Raw genomic sequence first — 15,466 nt, 5'->3', positions numbered from 1 at the left:
CTGGTGACAGAGAGACGCCTTTTTCTTCCCACGACACCCAAAATGCCCAAAGGGTATAAGCGGGGGATCAAAGTAGAAAGTAAAGTAAACATGATGTCACAGCTGACAGATCATTGCCTTTCTCACCCTGCACCAGGGTACAGGCCACGGACAAACACTTTCCTCCTTTCTCTATCCCGGGATAGCCTCTTGATACTTGGTGTTACTCCATGTCTTCCCACTTTTCTGTACATTGATTTCTGTGATTCTTCTCCAGGTTCCACGCGGTCTTCCCCTTGACTTGATCTATTACCCTGAGGGTTCCAATCCAAAACTTTCTCTGTTATGCAGCTGCCTGACTTCCTGAGAGTATGTCCAATCCATCGCCACCGCCTTCTTCCTGCCTCATCTCTGACTGGGATCTGTCTTGTTTTCCTTTTAACACTTCTACATTGGTGACCCCTTCTGTCCATCTGATCTGACAGATAATCTTTGAAAATTCTCCCCACGAAGGAATGAGAACCCATGTCTTCTGGGTGCGGCGGTGAAGCGCCTAACCACTACACCACAGACAAATCCTTTTTTAAAGTTTTTGTCAGCTTCTTTTTTTTTCTTTAAGAGTTTTATGGCACTTGCAACACAATAAGGTCATATAAGTGCCGAAGACTAGAGGTGTTACAAGGCAGTAACAAACACAACAATGAAGGAAGGGAGAAAGATATGCTAGATGTTTGATAGGAAAAAAGGACAAGCAAACCACACCAGAGCACCCGCCAACTACCCACTCTGTCAGTTTTATAGCTCTTGTAAAACAATAAACCACACCTGAACACCTGCCAACCATCTACCGTACAGACAAAATCTACAACAAGAGAGGAGAGTGAATTCCAAAAGTTTATTATTTAATAATCATCTTTGCATGTACACATCTGATCAAGATTCTTTACAGAGTTGGGAGTCATTGGAGGAAGAAAAACAAACCATTCTGGGGACAAAATATTCTCTATGATACAAGCACATGTTTACAGAAAAACTTGGCAGCAAAAATAGAACCTACTGCAATTCATAGAGAAAATAATTAACTCCCTGACCTTACTTAATAACAAAATCGACCATGCGAGAATTTTATTCCAAGCTTGAGAAAGAAATGGGCGTGGGGGAGGGAGCTATCTCCCCTCTCTGCTTACTGTTTAGTGCAATGTCTTTCCTTTTTTTACAGAAAAAAAGAAAAAATATGCTTAGATCAATAAATTATTTCTATAACTTGGTTAAACACTGTGAAAAATGGGGGGAAAAAAACACCCAAACAAATGTCTATCGTCATCCTTCAATAAGTTTGTAAAACCCCGAACTTTTTTTGAAAACATGTACAAAACTGACATATCTACCAACCAGTGTTGGTAAGTTTCTAAATGTCTCACAAGTTCAGCTAAGATCCATCCCTGATCACAGACAGCAGTTTCTGTCAATCCACCACAGGAGGTCAGAGTCACCCATGCGTGACCAGATTGCTTTTTATACTTATTGAGAGGGAGGGGGAAAAAAATTAATTAAAATACAAAACAAAAAATCCACAAAATACCATTTACTAGATCTCTAGGTGAAATAAATGTCAACTCATCATTCATCCATTTGATGGTGCCCATTCCAAGAATAATTCAAAGTCAATGAATGCGGTGATAAAAATGAGCATGCCCTATTATAACTGATGTCCAGTACAATACAAGATTGAAAATCTTACACACGATAAGCTTGACCGAGATGGAAAAAAAAATCATAACTCATTCATTTCTTTAAAAAATTTTTTTTTTTAGTGAATTTGAAAACTTTAGAATAGGTTACACAGCAAGAAAATCAACTCAAACTTAACTGTCAAAATCTTCTCGTTCTGGCAAGCAACTAAGAATAACACGCTAACAATCTGGTCACTTTTTCTATACTTTTCCCCAGCTTCTGAAAGTGGTATGAAAAATTAATTTCTGCTCTTTCGTCTAAAAGTTTCCCCTGCCTCCAAAAGCTGTAAAAACCTGTGAGATGAAATTTGACCTTTTCTCTATATTTCAGTTCACACTTGCACTGACTTCTGACCCTGGCCTAAAGAAGTCTGAAACTAACTATGCAAAAGATACAACTGACACTTCTCAAAATTTTTTTATGCGCAAAGTCACAAAACGAGCTCCAAAAAATAAATCCATGCATTCAACCAAAACAAAGACAAAATGCTATCATTGACTTCAAATCTCATGAGACACTAACTAAGAACAAAAAGAAAAAAAAAAAAAGCGAACAAAAACACGGAACAAATCCAAAGCATCATAATACAAAGCCACAAAACGAAACTCTTTGTTAAGTTTTTGTACAACAACTCTGGCGTACTGTACAAAGCCTTGCACCCTTCTCCACCATCCACGTTCACAAAACTCCTCCCAAAAAAACTCTCTCAGTAATAAATACAGTGTGGACAAAAAGCACTTGTCCGAGAGGGGACTCTGACAAAAAAGGGGAGCGGCGGCGGCGACGACACGGCTCCCTTCCCTGTGACCGGCGTGCGCGACACACACACACACACGTGACACAGCCAGCCGATGACACACACCATATACAGAACAAGTCATCACAGAGGAGGGGGAAAGCAAACTCGCACATTTGTTCTTCTTCACAACCACACACAAACAGTCCACCCATGCCATATATGATAATAGCGTCAGGCGTTTCCTCGTTGACCAATCACCACCACCACCACCACATACATTACGATACATCTCCACAGACGATTCACTCAAACAACAGGGCTAACCGCAGTTGACCAATCTTCACCACCACACAATCTGAATGACAAGTCATTTCTTCACTCATACAAACCCAGGGTAACAGACCACACCATACACAACATTTTATACAATTAACATCTGCCCGACATGGTACATTTCAAAATTTCAACAAAAAAAACAACAACTAACAAACACACAACCCAACTTAATTCATTTTTCAGCACTCTATGACTCTATGTGTAACTTTGATAACGGCTGCTCAAGCAGTTTAAAACTATATCTCTGTACAAGATTGTCATTTGGTCTACAGAGCAGAAAGCTCAAAATTACTGCGAGATTTTCATTTAGTCAAAGCAGTTGAAACAAAATTACTAGAATGTAAAGATGTCATCATAAGAGCGGTCTCAGCGATTCAAACTCAAAATCACAACAGAAAATAAAAAACTAGCTCAATTTTCATTTTCAAGGCAGACACCCAGCAACATCAACCTGCATTGTATAAAATAGTTATTTCCGAGTCATCGCTCCAACAAAAAACAACAACAAACAAAAAACACAAAACAAAACAAACCCACGCGCGTTTCATTCCCCAGCAGACCGCTGTGCACAAACGACCTGCACGCCCACGGTGAAGGAAGGAGGTGTGGTTTACAAAGGAAATATTTCCTACCCCCATACGGTGCAACAAAATGCAAACAAGATAATGACACACAAAACACACCTCGGAAATACTTCACAACAATGACTACTAAAGGAAGCATCAAGTACAAAACGATAAGAAACAACACAGCTCCAAAGCAACGTATGTACACACATATAAATCGTACGGTAATTATAAGGAAATTAAAACAGAACCCTAACCCAAATCTAAACCAAAAGCCTCCTAGTTATACAAGTGTAATAGAATCAGCCAGCTGAAACAGCAGAACATGGCATTCAACGCAAGGAAGGAAGGAAGAAAGAAATGGCCGCACAAGAACCTGGACGCAAGTCTCTATGTCCACTGACTGGCCGAACATAATGAATGAATAATAAAGAATACAGAAGGAAAAAAAACAACTAGTGAACAAAACTGTAATACACACACACACTTGTAATTAAGAACGACAATTAATGAGGGTTAGGAAATTTATTTCGAATCATGGGAAAAAGAAGCACTGTGATTTTCTGGAGGTAGGGGGGGGGGGGGGGCAGGAACGAACTTGACAACTTATTGAAATAGATACAAGGGTACTTAATGCTAGAGGACACGTCACCAATAACACAATAAATGCAAGCACAAAAGATAAATGAAAACAAAATCTCTTTCCTACTGACAGTCGCAAGTTGAGTAAAGTTCACAAAACAGAACAAATCGTTATTTCAAACAGCAAAAGACAATACCCTGGGAAATGGAAACTGTCTTACAATATTAACTCTGGCAATTTTGTCAGAGCCCCTTCGAGGACAAATGCTGGCAGCATTATTTTCGCTTCGTATGAACATATGAAGAAATGGCTGATGTGTTCAGTGTGTGTGTGTGTGGGAGGCAAATGCAAGACAGACAAAGAGGTATGTCAGAAGTTCCAGGAGACGCGCGCGTGTGTGTGTGTGTGTGTGCAACAAAGTGTGTGTGAATGGGACAGCAGATAGCAGTGTATCTTTGTGTGTGTGTGTGTGTGTGAGTGTGTGTGTGTGTGTGTGTGTGTGAGTGTGTGTATGTGTGTGTGTGTGTGTGAGTGTGTGTATGCGTGTGTGTAGCAGTCGTTTGAATGAACAACAAGGGAGTCTGACTAAACAATCTGCCGCTGTTATACTGTAAAGCGGTTTTTCACCGTCGATCCAGCCTTGCCTGCTGTGTCCGAGTGGGCCTGTGGATAAAGACAAAAACAAAACAAATTACAACAACAATCAACGACAAAAGTCAGGGTTATCCACTGTTTCATGTACGTCATTCCGAGCTAAATACAAATTGTCCTAACCACTGGCTCAGTAGCTGAACCTAAAACCTTTCAAAAGAATTCCTTACAATTCAAAATTACAAACGAAATCTACACATCCTCAGAAAAGGTTACAATTCTTCAAAGCAAAAGTAAATGTTTTGGGATATATACAGTCTAGCACACACATGGTAGCGAACTTGGCCTGATGCAGAAATCTTTGTGATACATATAAAAAAAATTTCTTATGCTGTAAATTTTTAAAAAAATTTACGTGAAAGAAAAAATTCAGGACCTCATAACCCAAACCCTAAGTGCGTGTTTGCATTGAGCGTACCAGATCGTATAATGTACTCAAATCCCCACATGCTATATCTTGTGTGCTTCAGTAATAAAAATTATAAAGTTGAACCTGTTGCCACCCCACCCCCTTATAAGAACCCAAAAAAATACTGAGCCAGAACATCTGTATATATTTGTCAAGACAGCACGATAGCGCCCACTTTCCACCATGAATTAATTATAAGAATAGAAATGTGAAAAGACGTAGAATCAGATCAATGTAGTCAAACTTCGATATATGGGGTAGTTATTGGCCGTGAGCTTCAATTTTGTAAAAACTAAAGAAACAGAAGGAACGACAGAGTGTGCCACAAGTCTTAGATTGTGTATTTCTGAAAACCGTGCCATTCATAATGGTGGCAGCCCTGAGGCAGCCACAAAATGGGCACGCAACATGTGTTCAACATTTCCTCAAGATTGCATGTACATAACCATGACACATAGCCTTACATAACAGACCAGCAGTGTCACATTACTTCTCTTTTACTCACAAATCCAGAATACCCAGCCTTCTTACCCCTTCTATTGAATCTTTTTCTCTGTCTCTCTTTTTACAATCATAATATACCTATGCAATTCAGTATTCATCACAATAACATCCAGATTGAATACTCAAACTTACCTGGAATCCAATGACAATTTTGGGAGGGACACTGAGGGATTCCTTCAACTTGATTCTGTAAATGTCAAATAAATAAAAGCTTTAGATACAAAATACAAAAACATTGAACAATTGGACGCTCTTTAAATGCGTATAGCAAAATACAATAAAGGACATTTCAACAATAAATTATATACCTGGTCAAATGACCAAACAGCTATTTAGGGTACTGTTAATGCAAGAATTAAAAAAAAAAAACCCAAAAAACAAGCATTTATTTTACTGCAACAGGAAAGTAATCTTGAGAAAAAATGTCAATTAAAAAAAATTAATTGACTACTACTACTATATACATAGCAATTTACTTTAAGTAACCTTGAAGGCCAGGAGACAGACATGCAAAACTAGCACCACAACTACCAAAATTTTAAGAAAAATTAAATCGACTAATACGGAAAGCATGTAAAATTTCAACATCTTCATTCCCTTACTTGGATGAATTGTACATAACAGCTTGAACTAAGAAAATTAATTCCATCTCTTTAGACAACAAACATCCCATGTTCCCTAAAATAAAAACATCAGTCAGAAGTAAAAGACCCATGCTTCTGATCTGTAACAAAGAAAGATACAGAAGGTCATTTCTACCATCATCTATCAAAATGCTTCCATCTTAACCATCTTGTTTAGTGTACTTACGACCTTAAAGCATGCATCAAAATAACATTGAGTGTGTATCTAGCTTACGATTATTATTGTTTATATTCTTGCTCATTTATATTATGCATGTGATTGTAAGCCTACTTGTGTGTGCACGTGTGTGTGTGTGTGTGGAACACCAAACCAATGTGCCAGGATCTGGACAATAAAGATGTATCTTATCTTATCATTTCATTTTACACACAACAAAACTTCTTAAAAAGGGGAAATGAAGACAATTTTAAAAAAATGTTTAAACCATTCTTGTATTCCTCACCCAATTTTCTTTGTGGCTTCAGTCTTCTGTGCATCTCTAGTCCACAATCCAAGTTTGTCTCCTTTGTTTCTTATATTTACAGTAGCACCACAGATCTCTTCTGAATGTTCGTCGAAGCCCTCACCAATCAAACATAAAAGCTGAGGGAAAACATGGATAACTTCATAAGAATTGGGTCAAAGATACAGTCATAAATGACGCACACAGCAACAGATCATATAAGGCAACAGTAAAACTATAAAATCAATTAAGCAATACTCCAGGGAAAGGTAAATAACACCAAAAAATTATTTTGTTTAATCAGGTCATCCACATACTCGTGATACATAACTACCAGCATGATATCTGCTATCAAAGATCCTATAATAATAACAGTAAAACTACAAAATTCCAGTTCGCCCCACCAGGCCAATAATTCTTAGTAGAATGCAGCCATCAAATAAGACGAAATTGTTGAAAACATTAACAATACATTCCACTTTCTACATGTGAACCCATATATTCACAAAAGTCTACACACAACTGAACCATCGATATCAGTCAACACATTGCTTAGATGCCACATTTCTAAATGAGAGGCTTTAGGACACTAGGCCTACGGTCCTCAGCTCATGACTATGAACCTACTACTACAACAACCAGTGTATGGAACATTAGATTCATGTTTTATTTTATTTTTTGGGGTTCTACAACAAAAGCATAACACCACAAGAGTCATCCACTCAACATTAGATTCAGTAGAAATGATGAACAAATTTGCAGAGAAATAAAAAGTCATAGAACTTAGAAGAAGTATAGAAGAGACAACAGCATGACTATGAGATCAAATTACTTAAAATAGACTTTATCTGGAGGAACTTGGGAACTGCAGAGACTGATAGAATAGTTGTCACATTCTTAAGACTTGTCATAGGCTCAATGTTCAGCACACCACACAAGCCAAATACTACTTCAAGCACGTACATAAAGAGTAAAAAAGGGAAGTACAGTTCATTTACCTATTCTAACTGCCACGTGTAGAAGACAATCATCTGTAAAAACAGACAATCATCTGTTAAAAACAGACAATCATCTGTTAAAAACAGACAATCATCTGTAAAAACAGACAATCATTTGTACAAACAATCATTTCCCATTCCCACCCTTGCAGGGTATTTTTTTTTTGTACACACTATAACGACACTGTGCAAGACATCCACTTTTCTCCTTGAAAATAGGTGGGCCGTCTTACACAATTTCGACCGAGGTACCGACACTCACCGTTTCTAACCAGAAATCGTCTAAATGTGTCTGGCGCTGAGTTTTGTTCAGGTTGATCAACCATCTTCCTCCCTTCTTATTCTGTGCGTCCTCCCACATAGGCTGGATGCCGGCCTAGGGAAAAAAGAGAGAAATAACAAAAACATGATGATGATGTGAGGGAGCAGCAAAGAGGTTAACAGGGGACACCTAAATTGAAATTCAGAAAGAAGCACAAAACAGATTCAAGCATCTATGTCTGTCATCAAAAAGTATGAGAGAATTTCAAAACTAACAACAGTATTCCTCCCAAGTAGGGAAAGAGAGGGGCTAGGGAGGAGGTAGGAGAGGAGATTCTAAAGGTGGGAGGTTAGGGAGGAGGTGGGAGAGGAGATTCTAAAGGAGGGGTTAGGGAGGAGGTTGGAGAGGAGATTCTAAAGGAGGGGTTAGGGAGGAGGTGGGAGAGGAGATTCTAAAGGTGGGGGGAGGGGGAGGAGGAGGAGGAGAACAGTCAGATTGAAGAATAAACATAGCATAGGATTTTGAAAGTAAATAGAGAAAAAAAATGTCACTTCAGTTCTTGTTTGTTTTAGTAAGTATTTTACGGCACATGCAGCACAATTAGGTCCTATAAATAAACACCAAAGGTTACAGGTATTACAAGAGAGTAACAAACACAAAAAAAGGAGAGATAAGAACGATAGACGTCTGATAGAACAGAAAAAACAAACCACACCAGAGCACCCGCCAACCACCTATCCACATCATATCTAACAATAATAGATCGAACGAGGCAATAAAAAGAGTCAACAAGACCATAATAAACAACCAGTTCTCGTTTACCTTAAACACGCTGTAATCACAGCCTGACTGTAATTTGCTAGCTGGAAGTGTGTGGTTGTACAAGCTGAAAAAAAGAAATTAAGAGCCAATTTGTAAAAACACTGAAAATGGAAATAAAAAATAGTTATATTATAACAATGAATGAATTTATCAGAGTGTACCACAGACCTGCTATATATAACATAACTTCAACAAACAAAGCCTTCAATAAAATACAATCTTTGATGACTCAAAATATTTCACATATATCAGACTTTTTTAGGCCATCCGCAGCATGACTACTGAGCTTAATACGATGATCTATACTAGGGGGTGTCAAACTCAATCCCTCAGCGGGTCAGCTCAGCTCAAATTTCAGGTTGCAGGCCAAACGGGATAAAAACACTCACCGAGCAGTAGTGAACTAAACCTTTTTAAAACATTGACATGCCAAATTAAAACAGATTAAAAAAGAGAGTAACAAATCAAGACAAATAAATTTTCACGCTTGTCATGCAAATTTGTAAGAGCCAGATGTTCGACATATTTCCATGGCAACAAATTCATGTTTATTTTGGAAAAAGGTTTTATGTTGTCAAGATTCTCAGAACGGGTTACATAGAATTCTTACCAGCCCACGGGCCACGAGTTTGACACCTGTGGTCAATACAGTCCAGTTAACATTACTACTAACAAATTAGTAGACCTGGAGAGCCATCAAACACACCCTTGTTACAAGTATTCATATAATCTTAGAGCATGTATATAAGAATCACATTTGAGTTACAATCAGAATACCGAGTACGTATGTATCTAGCTTAAAAGATTATTGTTTTTATTACTGAATGCGTGTGACTGTAAGCCTGCGTGTCTGTGCATGTTTGTGTGTGTAAGTGTATGTGCGTATATATGTGTGTACATGGTGAAACACCAAACCAATGTGCCAGGATCTGGACAATAAAGACATATCTTATTTCACAAAACTTTCCAGTTTCACACTCCACAAAAACACGCACTAAGAACAGAACATACCCCCAAAAGTCCTCAACAGTGTCGAATGTGGTGATCACCCTCAGGTTGTCTTTCCAGTCTCGTGACTTGTCGTTTTTGAAGAACCACATAGCCCATGAGTTCTGTAGCGGGTGTTTGATCACCATGTCGGGATCAGGAACTCTCTCCTCCTCCACTTCTGGCTCATCATCAGGTCGGATGATATTCACTCGCTGGAAAGAAGAAAAACGAACATCAGACATCAGAACATAATCCATTTATACACATTGAAATCAATGTAATCAAATACTTTTGAAATAAAATTTTTAATAAAAATTGATGCAGAACTGTCTGTAAAGCCTCTATGAATTCACACCAATATTATCATTCATCTTCAAACTTTTCGCACAAAGACAAACCAAACCAATGGAGACAAATCCAGTAAAAAAAAAGATCAGCTGGATTGTACTTTACCGGACCACCCGTCTCGGCCCGTGATTACTACGCACACCTAGCCTAACTACGCTCTCATAGTCATAGTACTCTGAGTGCGGACAAAAGGTAGTTCCGCGGGCGACTTCGCGCACTTACAGCGCAAGCCAGCGGCAACTGGCGAGGCGAGGTGAGCGAGAGTTGGTGGTTGAGAGTGGGCAGGGGATTTAACTTTGGTGGACCATGGTGTATCATACCAACAGTGGGGAGGGGGATTCAGGGGGGCTTGCCCCCCTGGAAACTATAATAAAGAAAACACAAAAATGCGAAACAATAACATGAGCGGACAGTCGTGTTTACATATCAATGTAACAACAGTGGGGGGAGGGGGGGGTTTCAGGGGGGCTAGCCCCCCTGGCAACAATAATTTAAAGACACTCACACGCACATTATATTATAAACAAAAGCATGAACGGACAATCGGGGTAGATATTCGCCAAGTCGCGAGCAGGGCCGAGGGGGTTGCAATTATGCAAATGAGCTCTCGTGCGCATCTCGTCTCTAGCCCTCCATTGTACTTTGCCGGACCAGGAGTAGGCCTAGGCCAGGCCAGCAGAGTTGCGAGCAAATATATGAATAGTGGACCACGTGATTAGATTGACCAATTAGCCTCAAGATGTCAGGGTCATGGGTCAAAGGGCATGGTCGTGATGACTGAAAAACCCGGTAATAGACGTCAGTCGATTGCTGGCAGTTGAAGAGTGAGGACGTAGAAAACTGAGTAAGAGAGTGAGTAGGGGAGCTCGGAAACGAAGAATAGCAGGCCACTAGGCACCAGGGGCGCCATAGCGAAAGTAGTTCCGACCGGTGGTCCGGTAAAGTACAATCTTACCAAAAGATCGTTTAAAAAAAAAAAAATTAGGCCTAGATCTAGATCTAGACAATCGTTACAGGTGCAGAGTCAGAAAAGCTTCCACATCTTCGCTACTGAGTACTGCAAGAAAAATGAACCAATTTGAATTGACCCTTGCCCTGTCTTAGAAAGCAAAAAAAACTTGGGAGCAACTACTTTTCAAGACACAGTGCAAACATGTTCATTGACATCTCATACAGAATAGCAAAAATAAGTAAATAATTAGTCTCTCTAGGCTAAGACTAAAACAATGCAACATATTTTGATGCCATGGACCGACCTTCACACTTCACTGTCACAGTCACAGGCATTCTATCAACCAGGTAACTAGGCTAATCATGAGCAGTTGGATTATCCAGCAGTGGAAACAAAATCTAACAAAGCAAAATGCCTGGACAAAAAATCTCAAAGTCTAAGATCTAGATCTAGATATCTAATCTAGACTGATCTAGTCATAGTCATAAGCCTCATTGCCAAGGCCAACAAGTTCATGACAAAAAAGTCAGCTCAACATTCTCTAACCAAACTTTGAAACATCTTCCAGACTCGATTACACTACAAACTAGAGGGTCTAAATCCACTCTTAGAGAAGAGACAACGTAAACGTAATTCCCCTACTCAATAGCCGACCAGAATTCTCTTCAAATACAAAATTAATTGAAACAACCCAGATATACAGTACGGTATAGGTACATTTTAGAAGATAAGTCTGGACTGTTTATTGCCGGCGTGAACTCGTGTCTCTCATGCCGTGCTGTCAGCGTCAACAGTGACAGAAACGAGACCGCACCGTTTTTCTTTCCATACTGGAAGGATGACAGGTTGAAATTTCGAAATCATATTTACCCTGAATATTGTACAATGGAAAATGGACATTCATAAACAAGACTGAAACCACATATATTTAAAATATCCAAGTGAAAGGAACAAAATATGAAAAGGATTTCTTACAGGTTCACTATCGCGTTCAGCCATGTTGCTCCGAAAATGGAAATCTGGCTTGGTTTGCCAGGTTTTTCACTTTCGTTCCAAAGATCTGTAGCGCTATCTGTAGGGTAGGTTAACCCGTACAGCTTTGCTTTTCTTAGTCATCCATCCAGCATGCACAATTTATTGTTTTACTTGAATTACTTTTCAAATTTGATGACATAACTTGATAACACGTGTCCCCTTTATTTTTGCTTGTTTTTAGTAACATTCTCTTAGCGTTCTCCACGTTATGGACAAAGTTTGCGAGACAAAGAGGCAAGCTTAATTGTCGACGTATTGCACAATGAACGAGATGCCGGTGCTTCAAAAAAGAGTAGGCTAAAAAAGCGTCTTAGGCCTATTGTAGATCAAGGCCTAGCGGATAGTCAAATTGTCGGCTAATTTCCCCCTTTTTTCTCGTACTTGTAGGCCTAGACTTTTCAAAACTTCACTTATTGTGTTGGCCACAACAAATATATTGAAAACATCTTATTAAAGGATAAGATAGAGCTGGGTGGGTTATAGTTATATATAGGAATTACTTTCGAGAATTAGAATAATTAACTGTGAAATGTATAGGATGTAGATCTAGTAAGAATCTACTTTTTATAAATTGCACTGGGATGACCATCCACTCGAAAATATCAGTCAAGGACTTCGAAAAATGCAGTAGCCTAGTAACTAAGGCTGGGTTATCTGAATTGAACGCATGGACACCAAAAAAAAAACAACAAAGCAACAACAACCAAAAACGATTTACTTTTTACAAAGACCAAACGATATTATTTTTGTCCAACATTTTTTAATAAAATTATTATTCTTACCGCTACACTAAGTCCAAGTGAATATCGTCCAAGCCTTGATTTTAAGATATCTCCGTTTGTACAGGAGCACGAAGTTCTGGTCTGGGATTTGTCCTCTGGTACGCACAGGGCGATAATGCTGGGTCCGTCACTGTTATAGTCGTCATCCCAATGATCGTCATAATAATCCTCCTCGTCGTCCTCCATCTTATAGGAGAAAACGGGAATTAGCGTTCAGAGTTCTGTCACAGTAGGCCTTGAGCCTTCACCAAGATCTACAACAATAATACACACCCCGGCCCTAAAATTGTTTCCGGGAAGGGCCAACAATTAAGCTTTTTCTAAGTTTGGAGCACTGAGTTGGAGATTCAACTTTTAAAACTCTTTCCCTTGTGAGATCTGTTACCTCCTTAATTCTCTTCAAATGAAATGGTTATTTTCTGTGGCTGACCACTGTTCAGGGTGTTCGGAAACAATAGAATGGCATGTCTGTCTGTCTGTCTGTCTGTCTGTCTGTCTGTTTGTCTGTCCCCCACCCCTATCTCTCTCTCTCTCTCTCTCTCTCTCTCTCTCTCTCTCTCTATTTCTATCTGTGTGGGTGTCTCTCTGTCTCTCCCCCCCTCTCTCTCCCCCTCTCTCTCCCCCTCTCTCTCCCCCTCTCTCTCCCCCTCTCTCTCCCCCTCTCCTCTCTCTGTCTCTGTCTCTGATCTCTCTCTCTCTCTCTCTCTCTCTCTCTCTCTCTCTCTCTCTGTCTCTCTCTGTGTCTGTCTGTCTGTCTGTCTGTCTGTCTGTCTGTCTGTCTGTCTGTCTGTCTGTCTGTCCCCTTCCCTCTCCCCCCCCTCTCTCTCCTTCCCTCTCCCCCTCTCTCTCTTTCTCTCTCTCTCTTTCTCTCTCTCTCTCTCTCTCTCTCTCTCTCTCTCTCTCTCTCTCTCTCTCTCTCTCTCTCTCTCTCTCTCATTCTCTCTAAGATTGGACGTCAGTCTGGAGAACATAAAGGACTTCTGGAACAATGGAGCAGTAAAATGTCTACAGTCTTGGCCTAACGCCCCTTTCCTTTCAAAACTATCATGTTATTTAAGAGGCAGGGACTTCGAATTTCATGTTTGTCTCCAGCTCCAACAGGATCGAGCTATATGGTTGAGAGCATTGAAAAACTTCTCAAAATGACAAGAGGTCAAGAATGCTCAATCTGGGATTCGTACACAACAGGGTCATTTAATCCTATGTTCAACATGACACCAATCGAGCTAACGGTGCGCCTGTGGATCAGTGACAAAGGGTGTAGACAGCATGGGGGAATAGACACGTTTAGTTTTAGTAGAAGTTTTACGGCGCTCGCGACTGCATTAGGTCATATGAGCGCCAAGGGGAAAGACAGGGTACAAGCAAAGATCGTGTAGTAGGGAATCTTTCGTACAAGCAGGTAGCGCCTGTATTATACTTTTATCTATAATATAAAGGTATTTTTAAGCCCCCATCGACACAATAATTTATATAATTTAGTAGGCCGACCCTGCCTCAAGCCTACAGGACAAATCCGGCTGTGAAGGATATATCATTATATCCCAGCAGGAAGACCGAGCTACTCCATAACTATATTATTATTATTGTAGTTTCTCCCCAAGGGAATCGAACTTGGTTCTCCTGGGTGCGTCAGCGAAGCGTCTAACTGCTACACCACCGGCACTGGTGTACATGATACATTATTATACATGTATATAGAATTAAAGATTAAAACAGCACCTGGACATGGATGGCTGGTGCCTCTATAAACAAATTATTGATGGCCAAGGTATACAATTAAAACGTGTGCGGGTGTTCCTCTCGAGTTCTGCTCTGGTACAAACCAGAGTCTGTGGTGTAGCGGTTAGGTGCTTCACTGTCGCATGCAAGAGATCCGAGTTTGATTCCCGAGTGGGCAGAATTTGTACCAATAATAAGTACAATGTATCTCGACAGTCCTTCTGATTGGATATACTGTATGGTATTTGTGTCCCTCTAGGCCCGAGCTGGTCCTCATGACAGGCAGGATCGGAAGACCGCCTCCTAAATGATCTTAACTGTGTCGATGGGTAGTTGTAAATACCTATATTATTTTTCTTCCTCTTTTTTATTTTAAACACAGGGTCAAAAAGGAAGCTTGGTAGTTTGTGGATGCAGGAGTCCCGGCCAAGGAGCATAATATAGTCGAATTTAACCTAGTCTAACTAACTCCCACCTGTATAAGACAATCACTTATGTGTACAAACGATCACATCCAATTTCCTCACATGCGCTTTTTTCCCCCTTTTTAAAAAACTTTCGTTGCTGTTGTTGTTGTGTTTTTTTTACATTTTACTGACATTGTGTAATACGTCTGTCTGTCTAAGACAACGACTTTTCTCCTGGATATTGGCTAGCCGTCGTAGACAGTTTCGGCTGCATAAATTATGACATATCGTTGTCGTATACCCACAGTATTCTACACTTAGTACTAAGTGTAGAATTCTGTGCGTATACCCAAAGATCGTGTAGACACGACATCGCATACAGCTATAAATAGAGCCGGGGTTGACTCCGCGGTAAGTGAACCATGACGACAGGCAAACACACGTCATCCAAAGCAGTAAAAAAAAAAAAAGTAGGCCGCGAGCTTGTGATTGGCGTGCACAGCAGTAATGGTCATCTGGAGGTATAATAATAATTGTCTGGGGCCTATCCACCCCCCCCC

General features: G+C 40.0%; 1 protein-coding gene across 2 annotated transcripts; it reads right to left on the bottom strand.

The window, feature by feature from the left end:
• Positions 1–858: 858 nt before the first annotated feature.
• On the bottom strand, positions 859–12,986 carry LOC100533326 (translation initiation factor eIF4E). Of its 2 annotated transcripts, none has more exons than XM_013090497.2 (7): positions 12,778–12,986; positions 9,682–9,872; positions 8,671–8,734; positions 7,849–7,962; positions 6,589–6,728; positions 5,634–5,688; positions 859–4,600 (listed from the first exon to the last, which is right to left on the bottom strand). In XM_013090497.2, the coding sequence occupies exons 1-7, from the start codon at positions 12,961–12,963 to the stop codon at positions 4,541–4,543; spliced, it is 810 nt and encodes a 269-aa protein (XP_012945951.1). In that variant the 5' UTR covers positions 12,964–12,986; the 3' UTR covers positions 859–4,540. The 2 variants fall into 2 exon arrangements, with proteins under 2 accessions (XP_012945951.1, NP_001191552.1); NM_001204623.1 differs by lacking the exon at positions 12,778–12,986 and adding an exon at positions 11,936–11,962 and having other exon boundaries at positions 4,512–4,600.
• Between the last annotated feature and the right edge of the window lie 2,480 nt (positions 12,987–15,466).

This window comes from Aplysia californica, unplaced genomic scaffold (genome assembly GCF_000002075.1).
Source record: "Aplysia californica isolate F4 #8 unplaced genomic scaffold, AplCal3.0 scaffold01305, whole genome shotgun sequence".
Lineage (NCBI taxonomy): Eukaryota > Metazoa > Mollusca > Gastropoda > Aplysiida > Aplysiidae > Aplysia > Aplysia californica.
Note: the sequence above shows the minus strand (reverse complement) of the source record. Positions and strands in the feature narration are given on the sequence as shown.